This window comes from Centruroides sculpturatus, unplaced genomic scaffold, assembly GCF_000671375.1.
Source record: "Centruroides sculpturatus isolate CEXI.00-Female unplaced genomic scaffold, Cexi_2.0 scaffold1524, whole genome shotgun sequence".
Classification (NCBI taxonomy): domain Eukaryota; kingdom Metazoa; phylum Arthropoda; class Arachnida; order Scorpiones; family Buthidae; genus Centruroides; species Centruroides sculpturatus.
This window is the reverse complement of record NW_019387049.1, coordinates 276,159-291,306: the sequence shown is the minus strand read 5'-3', so window position 1 is coordinate 291,306 and position 15,148 is coordinate 276,159. Positions and strand designations below refer to the sequence as shown.

General features: G+C 34.7%; 1 protein-coding gene across 1 annotated transcript; it reads left to right on the top strand.

The window, feature by feature from the left end:
• The first annotated feature begins 14,222 nt into the window (after positions 1-14,222).
• Positions 14,223-14,885, top strand: LOC111616101 (general transcription factor II-I repeat domain-containing protein 2-like). Its single transcript, XM_023357531.1, has one exon. It carries the CDS (start codon positions 14,223-14,225, stop codon positions 14,883-14,885), a length of 663 nt encoding a protein of 220 aa, XP_023213299.1.
• The last annotated feature ends 263 nt before the right edge of the window (positions 14,886-15,148 follow it).

Genomic DNA, 15,148 nt, shown 5'->3' with positions numbered 1-15,148 from the left:
CGCACCAATGATGCAAAATATAGAAGAGAGCCTCTGAATCTAACAAGAAACTACAAAGCAGTCAGAGAACGAGAAACAGGGATCAAAACGAACATTATTTTTAAAAATGATGCTCCAGTTTGTCAACGTCCAAGCCAGCTATCTGCTAGTAAGAAGGCTGAAGTTAATAAGGAGATGGAAGAATGGTTACACAAAACATCTGAACCACCCACAGATGATGAAGGAAAAGTAGAAGCGCAAGGAATAACGAAACTTTGTGACCAGTCAAAAGAAGAAAGAGAAGCTTCACATAAGTCTTCGGAACTTAATCATTGGTTACAGCGACGTCATGCATCAAATGTTAAGCAAGCAGAAGTTGCAGTTGTTCAGGAGAAACAGATGGAAGTTTGTGGTGCCTTTTTAATACTTGGTGATGCACAGCAATGCGCTGATGATCGTTCAATGGAAAAACAGCATGTTGGTTACGCAAGATTAAAATCAGGAGGTGAAGAAATTGTTCATAAGGGAGAAAGAGAGCAAGAAGAACGAAAGCAACAGAAATAAGAAAAACACAGACAAAATTATCATAGTAGATCGGATGATCGAAAACGTGACATGAGACAAAATAGACGCTCAAGTAGAAAACATGGAAGCAGAAGTAGAGATAGATCTTATTATAATAGAAGAGGATATTATAAAGAAAGGGAAAAAATGAAAGAAAGATCTAAATATAGATCTAGATCAAGAAGTCCTGATCAAAGACGACGTGACAATCATACTCAATCACGTGATTCAAAATATCGAAGACGGTCTAGAAAGTCCGCAAAAATTAGAGCAACAGCAAGGGAGAACATTAAATTAATTAAAAAACTGCAAGCTGACAACATGAAAGTGTGGGTCCGTTCAACTAACGAAGTATTCTACCGGTCAGACGAGGACATCGGGGACGATGTCAGCTGTCAGGATGGCCGAATGTGGGGTTTAGGCGAGTAACATTCCTAAGCCGTTAAGACAATAAAATTTACGAGGGGTTGTGGGGAGGCGAGGAGAACGAGGGAGAGTCAAGTGAGGGGAGAAGCGAGAAAAAGGGAGTGTCAAGTAAGGGACAGTAGTAAACAAGACGACGGTGGGTGACGACGCAAAAGGTGGAAAGTAGAAAGGAAACAAAGGACGTTACGAAGGCGAAAGCATTATAATTTTATCAAGACGGTTACGACGGTTACGAACTCTGGAAGTTTATTGTCATTTCTATAATTCTCAATCTCAATAACTATTCCTACATATATAATTGACGACGGCGCCATTCTTATATACATATAAATTACTTACAAATACATAACTTTCACAATATCGTGCGCAGAGGTACGTTGGCATTTTTCCATTTGAAAATGATAAAAAATTAATTACAAAAATATAGGTCGAAACTATAATCACAAAGAATTTAGTAATTATTGATACCATAAAATTTTTATAATTAAAAACATTAAATAATATTACATACCAAAAAAACAAACGTGAGAAAACGCCAGCTGAATCGTATGTATTACTTTGCTGTTTCTCCATTTTATATTAAGAATATGCCTCATCAGAAATGTTCTGTATACTGCATTTACAGCATCATTTATCAAATGTATATATTACCTTGACACAGTATATTAAAGTGTAAAGGTTTTTGCAGTTGTTTGTGTTCATAAAACCTTGAAGTTTCAACTACATAAAAAAAACAGTTTAATTATGATATTAAGAGAAAGATTCGTCATTGATATAATCTTATATAATGTAAAAAAACATCATTTACGTTATTCTGACTAAATTTCAAAAATGTTTCAGTGCATTAAATATATTTACAATGAATATTTTCTTTTCACAATTTATTTGTAACCAATTTATCACCATTAAATTTATCACCATAAACTTTGCTGCCATTTTTTATATTTGTGACGTTTGCTTAAATTAAGTGATAAAAACACTTAATTTAAGCATCACTTCTTATAAATTATTTTCCATTATTCGAGTTTTTCAAATAGGTCGAAGTGTAATTGTAAATATATTGTTAACAAAAAATTATTCAAAATATTTTCAAACTAGTGAACATTGTACAAACCAAAAGAAATTCGAAGTACAAACCATGCACGAAGTGACTATTACTTATAACCATTGCTTCAGTGACGTCAATATATTCATCCTATCCTTGACATTGTTTATAGATTTGCTTGATATATATTTTTTTCAGTAGTTGAACTGATTATAAAAAGACTGTGTTATTTTTTACATTTTTAATAACTTACTTTTTTGTATTACTTTTTAAAAAATTCCTTTATNTATTCATCCTATCCTTGACATTGTTTATAGATTTGCTTGATATATATTTTTTTCAGTAGTTGAACTGATTATAAAAAGACTGTGTTATTTTTTACATTTTTAATAACTTACTTTTTTGTATTACTTTTTAAAAAATTCCTTTATCGATTTATCGTATATAAATCAAATAACGGGACATAAATTTAAATGACTTCAGATCAAACAGAAAAATTTCTGGTATTTATTTTCTGTCGTATGAGCCGTATGGTAGCGCTCTCGATAGGGTGGGCAACAGAAACATATACAGTAGTTGTTTTCAAATTTTTTTAGCCATGTCATACCTAACTATCTGTAAATCCTTATGTTCCATGTGACACGTTATTTTACTATTCGAAAAGTGAAGTCCTATTTACGTGGATCAAGCTTGAAAAGTCATTAACATGATTTAAACAAGCTTCCAGAGAACATGACATTTATGTATGAGAAAAATGAAACAACGAAAAGACAGATGAAATATTTAAGAAGAAATCACTAAGGAATTGTTACAAAATAATAATAATATTTAAATGATACGTAAAACAGCAAATAATAATTAACCTAGAAATTATTTAGAAGTACTTTACGTACATTTATGTATCGAGATTCTTAAAAAATAATAACTGTCTGCACATAATAAATAGTTTTTTACTTTATTTTAACGTCGTCAGACTTAGCGATGTACTATTGGAGTCTCAAGCCACTTCACTTGCTCTAAGTAAAACTGGAGAAGTCAGAAGTAAAGGTTAACTAAACAGAAAAGACAGTCAGAAGAAGATGGCATGGAGATGGAAAATTTAAAAACTGTTCTAAGCTTAATTTATGAATAATAAAATATAAAAATTAGCAGACTTTTAAATTCAGTACTAATAACTGTTCTCGAGCGTTATTCTGGTATGTAATATTATTTAAACGTTATAATAATTAGAAATATAAAAGTCATTTTTAATACAATGTAATAACAGATGGCGCCACTAAATGTGGCCTGGATAGTTAAGCAACTTTGATATTTTTATGTTGTTATCAGTTTTTTAAATATAAGCATTATATTTGTATTTAACTTTTTAATCTTACCGAACGATACAATCAACAGCAAAACCTGCTGTGTGCTGATATCGTGTGTGCCAATGAGGATATGTATTTCAATATGCGATCTTACAAGAAACGAAAGTTAAATTCCCCAATTTCTGGGTAATATTTCATCCCTAGATTTATAACCAATATTTCCAAAAGAAAGTTTGGCAAAAATCTGAAAAAATTAATTTAAATTTTAAAAATTATCGGTTTTTGATATATATGAAAGTTATAATGAGAATAAATTACATAAATATCTAGAATTCAATACACTAATGCACGCAAATAAAATTCTAATTTTATAAAATAATACGAAAATTTAGAAATGTTATAGTTGATCATTCAATATAATGTAACTCAACTAAACAGTTTTTTTTTTTTACTCATTAGGTAAATCATTGGACAAAGATTGAAGGTCTTATTTGTACAGAGGAAAACTAATGTTTTATTCTCATTCCTGTAATAATGCATAAGCAAAAACATTTGTTGAAAATACGAATAATTACAGAGTATATTAAGAAAGAAAAATATTTAACGCTTGAGAAGTTCGTTTAATTTTTTACGTTTTGAATTTTTCATGATACTAATGATGTCGTTGATAATATAAGTCGTATAATTTAAACATCTTTAATTATCTTAATACACGTGGCAATGAGTAAAATATTTTTCATGAATACTTTGTACTGACTGTATTTATCAGGTAATTATTTTGTAAATATAATATTTATATTTTACAACCCTTCAATTATGATTTATAGTATCGAATGAAATATTTTTGCTACTGTTCACTTGAAGATGTATATATAAAAGCAGATTAAATTCATTTTTATAGCTTCTGTCATTCTTTTAGTAGTACCTCTATCTACATAAATATACCTCTATATACATATATAATATATATACATATATATACTATATATATATACATATATATAATATACATATTATTATATCTCTATCTACATACAGTACAGACTTATAATTATATTATATTACATAAACACGTAAAATAAAACGTAAATAAAAAACATGTTACATCAGAAATATTTATGTGATAAATATTCTTGATGTATGTGTATAGGTATTTTTAAATACCTATACACATACACCGAGCAAAATTCTAAAACCCACCCTCTTATTCCCTGTTGGCAGAGCTTCAAAATGCCTCTACGTGTTAATAGATGTCAGCGCAGTAATAGTAGCATTACGTCATTGTTTTTGTTTGCTTGAAATACTTAATTATTTTCTAAATTTTCTTTTAATTTTTAAACATGAAGTAAATTTTTGCATCTTTATTTATTTAGAAAGTACGCCGAAGTAATCAGTGAATAACAAGCTAAAAGAATTTTATTAATTATATTTCGCAGTTTTCTCCTTTTTTGTTTGTTGCATTTAGATTGTGATCTCGGTTTAATTATTTTTATTGTTTTTTATTGACTGTTTTAAGACCAAATTATGTTATAGAAGTTATAACAATTATAAACAACTGGAAACTGATAAAAGAGCAGGGAAAAATTAATTAGACAAATTAGTAAAACAAAACAATAATATTCAAAGTAAAAAATATTTCGCAAAGTAGAAATTATGGCACATCAAAATGAAAGCAAATTTTCTTCTGTGTGCTTCTGTTTGATAAAGATAAGCTTGGTGCTTCGAAGCTATATTATAAGCGGTTACTTTCTAGGGCGATCCCACAACTATATTACCAATGTTCGGTGATTTTAATTACGATCCTTTCATAATCCCTTTTTCAGACCTTTTTTTTAATTTTTTCGAATTATATACAATACGTACTTCTTGTTTTAACATAGAAATAACTTTTGGAAATTTATCATCTTTAACAGTTGGATTATTTTCTTGTGATTGTATTTCATTCAAATTTTATTTAAGAAATTAGGAAATTAATAAATATAATAAAATTAAATGTATAGAAATAAAGACATTTATATAGAAAAAGTAAATTAAATATGAATTTAACTAAACTAGCAATAAGTTGATCAACTTTTTTGGCAGCATTTAAAATATCGGTACTGCCATCAGTTATTATATTTTACTTAGAAAATTTTTATATTCTTAATTAAGTATTATAAAATGACAAAAAGTTTAATTTTCTATGGTAAATACGAGTTTATAAAAAATTTTAAATGCTAGTAACGAGTTAAATCGTCAATAAGACTGACCGTAATCGAGATACACACGACTTCCTTTAGGGGAGACCGGGGCAAGATCGGCATGTTAAGCTTTACTTAAATTTTGTGTAATAAATACTGCTGTAAACTGAAAAAAAAGCTTTGCATATTGTCTATTGGAATGTTACCTTACTATAGAACTGGTTAAAATCAGTTTGGAAATAAAAATAATTAAAATAATTACAACTTTACAAGAAGAGAGAAATTGACGAAGTTGCCCCGGGTATAGGGGCAAGATCGGCAACTTCTCTCTTTTTGTAAAGTTGTAATTATTTTAATTATTTTTATTAAAGTTGCCCCTGGTATAGGGGCAACAGTAATGGGGCAAGATAGGCACGTATATAAAATTATGTTATTAACAATGTATAAGTTGGAATTCACTATTAAAACAAAGAAATACAAATCCAACACCCATTTAATATTATTACAACGAAATGCAAGTTCAAAGACATATATACATGAATAACAAATGCAAACATGTTTTCATTTATCATCTGTTTGATTTTTATCCTTTGCTTCTAATGTGGCTTTATGTTGCCGATCTTACCCCGCTAGTCATGATTTCGAAACATTAAGTACAACCCTGAGAACAGAATGCCAAGCCACGATCTGGCCACGTGAATAAGTTGAAGTTACATCCTTCTAACAGGAAAAGTAACTTTCGTTATCATGGAATTATAACAAAACCTGCCAATTCAATATAAATGGAAAAAAAATATTATATGGAATTCAACGAAAATGAAAATTTGCTTGATAATTCAACTACGCTTGTTGGAGAACAATAAAAACACTACACTCAACAAGCCACCAATAAAACTCAACTGCCTAACCTATAACCAAAGTCTCCTTTTAATTTGTTTTTTAAAAAAAGCGCTTGACAAACTTGCCCCGCATGCCGAAGTTGCCCCGGTCTCCCCTATATTCACATCTTCTGAACATTTAATTTAAGAAGATTGTGAGATTCGACTCTAGTGTAAACCTAAATTTTTCACTTTCCACTTAAACATTCGACATATTTGAAATTAATTTCTTGCCTCCTCGGTAAAATAACATTTTTTAATAACTTTTAGTGTTGTTTTATTTTGATTGTCAAAAATATGAAAATACATTTTTGGTTTTAAATAAAAAATTCAATTATTCGTTTAATTAAAAAAGTTTTTCCTTTTAAAATATTTTATGTTTGTTACATTATATAATTTATGAGTTTTTGAATAGTTGCTAAAATCAGTTGGAAAATGATTTAAAGTCATTATAAACCTTACTTTTGTAAATTTGACGTATTAGTGAATCAGTATCTGTGTTTAATAAATTTACAATTTTATCGTATTTACTTTCACATATTCTATAAAAAGTTTGATTTAGCCTGTATGTAATTTGCTAAATTCTAATACAAAAAAATATCGATATAAATCGGTTTATTTATACATATGTGAGGGTCGGACAACATAAAATAAAAGTAAATAAAAAAGCTCAACGTAAATTAAATATCTTTATTAAAGTTAAAGAAAGAAAATTCCATTTTTCGAAAATTTCCGAAAATGGATATACTCATTTCCTTCTCACGGAGCCGTTTCCTATCTCTCAGGAACCCGAAAAATGATTCATGAGGTACTTGTCCTAAAAATCGGCGATTGGCGAAAATTTGTAACGTGACGAAAGGTATAAACAGCTATAACGACGGAAGAAGGGGTTCGGTTCGTCATCAACGTTCGTGATAGTTATCCCGCTTCGACGCCAATCCTCTAACCCGTCATCGCCTATCTTCTTCACCAACAGTAATCTCGGAGAACCTGTGCCGACCCGCATCGACACCGTTTGTAAACAGATGGGACCATCGACTGGTCCGATCTGTTTAGAAACGTCTGACAGTCCAATAAACACTCGTAGAGGTATGACACCCGTTATTGTAAACTCTGTCTCGGCGCGGTACGCTCGCGATATCTCCTATGTAGCTAGGTTATCTAAGTTATGTCCAATTAATTCTTGTTTTTGTTGTTAACTGGTGTTTTTAATTTGGGTATCGCCAACGTCTTACCGACGACCCCTCTCACCTCCTCCACTCGACCTGACTAAAGAATCCCGACTTTCCGGGATAGAAAAAACATTATACAAGCCATCCACTGACCAGTGGGCAGTTCTCACCAAATTGTTGCCTATCAAAAAGAGGTGCGACTTCACCCTACCTCCGGCTACCCACAAATTGGTTTTTCAGGAGTGGGGTTCGACTTTTTCGAACTATCGGTAAGGCGGGAAAAGGCTATATTCGAGTTGAAAGGGCGATTCTAGTCGAGTTAGGGACTGATAGGTTAGGAGAATTGTTAGAACAGTTATAAGAAGTAGATTTAAGACTAGGAGAGATAATGGAGGACGATCCCCAACCTGCGGCTGCGGCAGAAAACCCTAATCCTAATCCAAATCCAAATCCTACTCCAAATCCAAGCCCAATTACTTTGGGAAGTCTGGGAGGAATAATTCCTTTATTGCCAGTATTCTCAGGAGAAGCGGGAGGTCTCCGAATAACTTTTTTGACTTATTGACAGATGTGACAAAAGTAGCGGTATGGTCTAAAGCGCAAATGTTAGCTGTAGCCAAGCTAAAACTTACCGGTATAGCTCGGGAGTTTGTACGAAAAGACCGTAGGATTAAGGAAGTAGATGAGTTTGAGGAATTTAAGCAAATAAAGCTAAACCAATTCTACAGAGAACCTTTTTCGTATCGATTAAATAGATTTTATACGTGCGTGCAAAGGAAAGACGAGGACGTACAGTACATACGTACAGTACGCTGCTAGGCTTCAAGCATTAGCTATGGAGATTGAGATTACACCAAAACTCGGGGCAGATGACGCTGAAACGGCAATGATTCAAAGAATTCAACGAAAAGAATTAGACGAGCGGTTAAAGGTACAATTCCTAAATGGAGTTGATATTCGAATCAGGCAACGTACCATGTCAAGAGAGCCAGATACCTTTGATGACCCTTTAGAAGCGGTGATTAGTGAGGAATCAATTGAAGAGCTTACTACACATCCCCGTGGGTTCATGCGAACTGTTAGTGAAAGCGACAGGTCACCAGATTTCCGCTCAAGAAACAATTTGGAGCAATTAAACACCGCGATGGAGGAACTTAAGGCCAGAAGGGACAGTTTAACACGAGGCTCATCCTTTTATAATTCAAGAAGCCCTATTTTAAGGCAAAATAATCGTGGAAATTATAATAATCCACCTTTCCGACGAAACGAATATCGTCCGGCTGCACCCACGGCTGCGACCGCAACCCCAGAGCAATCACAACCGGAACTCGCCGGTCTGCCGAGATAATACGCGTCCAAGAAACGATTCTCCAAGGAGGCGCGAAACAGGAGATGACCGAAATCGAGTCAGATTCCAAGATCAACCTGCAGAAGAAAATCGATCCAGATGGAGAGGCAAGGTTCGAAAGCGTCGATGGTTGACAATCTCGATATAATTTACGAGGAATCTCTACATACCCTTATTCTACATCTAAATGGAAACAGAGATCCTTAGTATATAGAAATCGGCGGACCCATAAAAATCCGCAAGCACGTAAGCGAACCCTTTCTCCTTTAAATTTGACAGAAGGTCAATCCTCGTCAAACGAGACAATTCTCGAGTGTTATATAGGCGGAAACCCGGCTACTGTACAGATAGATACAGGGGCTAAAGTGTCACTTTTATCTAAAGTTTTTGCCAATACGATGAAGAAAAAGATACGTTTCGATCGTAATGAAGAAACAGATCTAAGAAGCTCCACAGGTCATCCCATTCAAACCTACGGCATTATGAGCCCTATTTTCCAAATAGGAGATTTGCGATTTCCGTTTGCCTGTTGTCTAGTAGACATAGATGTTACTTATCCTTGTGACGGCATTATCGGTAGAGATATGATCACCAGAAAGGGATTCCTCATTGATTTAAAGGGTGGAGAAATGATCATTTTCCCTCGAACAGTGATAACCTTCCTGCAATCGGCGAATTCTAGAGAAACCCCAGAGGGAGAACGAAAGGAAATAAATAGAGACAATAAGGCGAGTCGAAAGAGAAACAAACTCGAACTCACTCACTTAGTTGAGGTTACAGGGTCCAGAAAGAGACCACACCTACAAGCGGAATCCGAGAAAGGAAGTGAAGTAGTATTAGTAGAGACATGTCGACTTCCTCCTTTGACAGATAATACAGTCACCGCAAAAATTTCCGAAGGTAAGTGGAATAACAAAGTAGCAGTAATAGAAAGTATTTCCTTCAACCAGGAAGGAATATCAGGAGCAAATTTATTAGTTACCCCCAACAAAAAGGGACAAGTTCCCATACGTCTCCTTAACGCTACTCGACAGACAATTAAATTAGATAAAGGAGTCAAAGTCAGCACTTTTCTCGAGGCAGTAGAAGAACCTGAACCCGTCGATATTATTAAAGAGGGAGCAACTGCAAAATTGTCTTAGGCAGAATTCGGTCAACTCTTTCACTGGACGGACATTCCAAAAAAGGAGAAGCAAGATCTTTTAACCCTATTATACAAATATCGTCACGTTTTTGCCGTAAATGACTATGATCTAGGCTATTGTGATATAGTACGACATAGAATCGACACCGTCGATGCGGCATCCATCTATTCACCTCCATATCGAATTTCCTATGCTCAACGGCAACAATTAAATGACATAGTGGACGGCCTGTTGGCCCATAAGATTATCGAACATTCTACGTCACCATGGAGTTCGGCAACTCTCCTGGTTAAAAAGAAGGATGTCGGTCTTAAATTAGTAACTGACTATCGTAAGTTAAATAAAATTACGAAAATAAACCCCTCTCCACTCCCTCTAGTGCAAGAATCCCTCAGCTCAATGGGACAAGCAGAATATTTTTCTACGATGGACACTATTTCGGGATTTTGGCAATTAAATGTGCGCGATAAGGAGAAGACAGCCTTCTCTACCCCTGATGGGCACTATCAATGGAATAAATGTCCCCGGGGCTCCGAAACTTGCATGCGGCATTTGAACGTACGATGGACTTCGTATTACACGGTCTAAAGGGAAAGACATGCCTCGTATACATGGACAACATCCTAACTTTTAGTCTTGATTTCCCTAGCAATCTGAAGAGATTAGAACAGATATTCCAGAGATTAGGAGATGCAGGGATAAAATTAAAACCCAAGAAATGCCACTTCCTGCAACGACAGATAAAATTTCTAGGTCACAAAATTTCCGAGAGCGGCATAAAACCTTACGCCGACAAAATCAAATGCGTTATAGATTTTCCGAGACCAGAAAACGAACGAGATATCCGACCCTTTTAGGACTAACTGGATACTATCGGAGACGTATCGACTCTTACGCAAAAATTACTAAACCCTTAACAGATTTATTTAGGAAAGATGCACGTTTTGATTGGGGACCATCTCAACAAGAGAGCTTCGAAACCCTTAAGAAGATATTAAGGTCGGCTCCATTATTAAAATCCCCCGATTTCAATGAACCCTTTATACTTGCTACGGATGCATCAAACTCTGCTTTAGGAGCGGTATTGTCACAAAAAGACAACGGCCAAAAAAAGCCGATTTCGTATGCAAGTCTCTTACTAAGAAAACCCGAACTCAATTATAGCACGACAGAAAAAGAATGTCTAGCCACAGTGTGGGCCGTGAGGTATTTTAAACCTTATTTGTATGGACGAAAATTCGCTATCGTCATCGATCATCGACTGCTTCGATGGCTCTTCGACTGTAAAGATTCTACAACTAACTCTAGATTATTACGATGGATCATTTTCCTCCAAGAATTTGATTTTGATGTTATCCACCAGCCGGAAAATTCTCACAAAAATGCAGATGCCCTTAGTCGTATGCCTATTCGACAAATTAAAGAAGTCGAACCCATTTTCTCAGTGCCTCAACTAACTAACTTGCAACAACGTGATGAACGTTGGAACCCGATTATCCAAGTATTGAAAGATGGAGTCAACACAGGAAATTATAACAATCTTAAGTTGGAAGAATTCTATGTAAATGAAGAGGGTGTCCTTTGCCATAAAGGAACCAATAAAACCCAAACGGATTGGTGGGAACAAATTGTCGTTCCTTCAAATCTAAAGGAGTATATTTTATACACTTTCCATGACAATCCCATTGCTGGACATCTAGGAGAACATAAAATGCGAACAAAGGTAGCAAAATTATTTTATTGGCCCGAAATGACAAGAGAAATCCAAAATTACTGTAAAAGCTGTCAAAGCTGTGCCAAGCATCGACAACTCGGACGACGCGCACAAGCTGAATTACAATTGTTTGATCCTCTTTCTCATGTGTTCAAACGAACCGCCATGGACATAGTGGGACCACTTCCATCCACGATTTATGGAAATAAATATATTCTCGTATTCGTTGATCATTTCAGTCGATATGCAGAAGCCGTTACACTACAAAATGTTTGTTAGTAGCAAAACAATTGCAAAAGCATTCGTCACTCACATCGTATTACGTCACTCTACGCCGACTCAATTACTAACCGATAGAGCACCGAACTTAATTAATCTCTAAAATGTTTACAGAAGTGCGTAAACTGCTACAGATAAAAAGACTTCTTACTACGGCCTATCATCCCGCCTGTAATGGTGTCGTTGAACGGTTTAATAAAACACTAATTGACATTTTATCTCACTATGTGTCTAATGACCAAAGAGATTGGGACGAATGGATCCCTTACGCTTTATTCGCCTATAATACGTCAGTGCACGCTTCTACGAACGAAAGTCCGTTTTTCCTCCTATACGGTAGAGACCCTACATATCCCTTTGACCTAGTTACTAGCCCTAGTACAATAGCGTACGATATAGAAGACAACTTCGCTTCCGAATTAAGTCAGCGAATGAAACACGCCCATCAAACGGCTCAACAATATTCGGAACAAGCGGCAGAGACAAGTCAAGAGCGACATCGCCGACAAAATAAACCTTCACATTACAAGCTAGAAGATAGAGTATTATTAAAAGAAGTTGTCACACCAAAGGGGCTAAAGCAAAAATTATCATCCCGATGGTCGGGACCTTTTCGAATTATAGAAGTTCTTGGTCCTGTTAATTTCAAAATCGAAAATATCCAAACGAAGCCAAAATTAAACGTACATGCGGACCGAGTTAAACCGACCACTGCTAGGAAAGAATTTAATCTTGAACCCCACAGAATTACGGATCAACCCATTACCGTCGACGCCTCAACAGGAAACGACCAGCCAACAATTACCGCACAACAACAAGGTCATACGGACCCTTCGGATGAATTCATTTTGGCATCCATACCCACTAAGCTACCGGAAGAATAAACCGAACCGGAAAGCGAAGGTGAGAGCGATGAACCCGAGGCCGAAAGCAAAGTTTCCGAAACGGAAACGGAGGCAGAACAGGAGACTACACCTCGTTATGCACTCCGAAGCTGAGGACCAGTACCAGACCAACCGTGGGTTATGCCACGACCAAGTCGTAGCCGTATATCTAGCTTTATTTCTCCTGCCACTAGTCGGTCGTACTAACCTTAAACCTTTAAATTATTAGTATATAGGTTGATAGCGAATAAGGGGCATGTAAAATGAAATTGTAGATAGAAATAGTACCGAACAACTTATACACAATTCTTCTATTTCCAATCCACCTTCCTTTTAGAGCAGGGATGAGCAACACGCGGCCCGTTAAACATGTTTATTCGGCCCGCCAAGCATTTTAAAAATTGAATTACTTTTATCGACTTTCTCCCATCACTATATTGTTATAAAATTAATTATAATAAAATGGTAGTACATACTAAACCGAAACAAATTTTTGTGACGAGTTACTCACTTGTCGGCGACTTGTTCAAACATGCAATACAAACGCGCCGCGTCTGTGCTTGTTTGTGTTTGCTTCTGTCATACAATCAGTCAGACTGGTAAGCTGTTAACTAGCAATTTTAGCAATTCTTGTGTTTCTTGAAAAGCGTGAGTGCAATATTATTCTCAAAAAGGTAATATTAGAGTTTTTTTTTCAAAATTAAGTTTTCCTACAAATTTTTTTAACTTTCAAATTTTTAATCCATAATAGCATGTCGGAAAAGAGAACAAAAAAGGAAAGGTTGCGGTTGAGCACAGGCATTTCCAAGAAAAGTGGAAATTTGATTATTTTTTTACTTTCGTCGAAGATAAAGCTGTATGCTTAATACGCTCAGAGACTGTGTCGACATTAAAAGAATATAACATAAAAAGGCATTACTATACAAAACATGAACAACAATATAAAAACTTAACAGGACAACTCCGGATAGATAAGTTTAATCAAATGGAAAAAAACTTGGGAAAACAACAGGCTATTTTTAAAAATGAAGCTATTTTATCAAATATGGCAGTAAAGGCTAGTTTTGTTGTCAGTCAAATACTGACAAAAAAATAAAATGAAACCCTTCGCGGATGCAGAGATGATAAAAGAATGTCTGATGCTGTTGCAGAAATAGCATTTCCTGATAAAATAAATATTATTTCAAACATTAGTTTATTAAAATTCACCATTGCAAGGAGAATTGAAGACTTGTCTGAGAACATAGCAACAAAGCTTCGTGAACGCATTGCAAAATTCCAATACTGTTCTTTGGCACTTGATGAGAGTTGCGATATTAGCGATACAGCACAACTGGCTATATTTTTACGTGGTATTGACTATTGACACCAAATTTAATATTACCGAAGAATTGAGTTCACTGATTCCAATGAAAGGGACTACAACCGGCAAAGACCTGTACGATAAACTAAAGCCTGTGTGGGAAAATTTTTCAATTTCATTAGAAAAGATTATTGGTATATCGACAGATAGAGCACGAGCAATGTCAATCATGGAGATAGGAGTATCGGGAAGGCTATTTCAAGACATTAAGAAGGTCACAGGAAGGGAAATATTTGTTAACCACTGCATAATTCACCAGGAAAATTTCTGTGCGAAAAGATTGAGTTTGCCAAATGTCACAGTACCAATAATTAAACTAATCAATTTTATAAAGTCGCGCGCGTTAAATCAACGTGAATTTAAAGAATTCCTGAAAGATTTAGAAACTGGATATGGCGACGTGATTTATAATACCGAAGTACGTTGGCTTAGTAGAGGTGCAATGCTAAAAAGAGTATACAACTTAAAAAACGAAATACAATTGTTCTTGGATATGAAGGGATATGCCTTTTCTCATTTTGGTAATAAAGAATGGATGTGTGATTTTGGGTTTCTTATTGATATCACTCAGCATCTCAATGATCTTAATGTGGAACTTTAAGGCAAAGGACAGTTTATTCACAATTTGTATGATAAAATTCAGGGCTTTGAGCGCAAATTAAAATTGTGGAAACAGCATCTTTTGCAGAATAATGTGTTTCACTTTCCACATTTAAAAAAAGAAAACGTTACTACTTCTCAAAAATACGCACAATATATAGACATTTTAATCAACGAATTTCAATTACGATTCCAAATGTTCAAAGCTGAGAAGACAGCGGTTTCCATGAAAATGTTTTCCTCGCCATTTAATATCGATGTGGA

Excerpts from the sequence above, each read along its gene's own strand:
- LOC111616101 (XM_023357531.1), top strand. The coding sequence starts at position 14,223 with ATGAGAGTTGCGATATTAGCGATACAGCACAACTGGCTATATTTTTAC.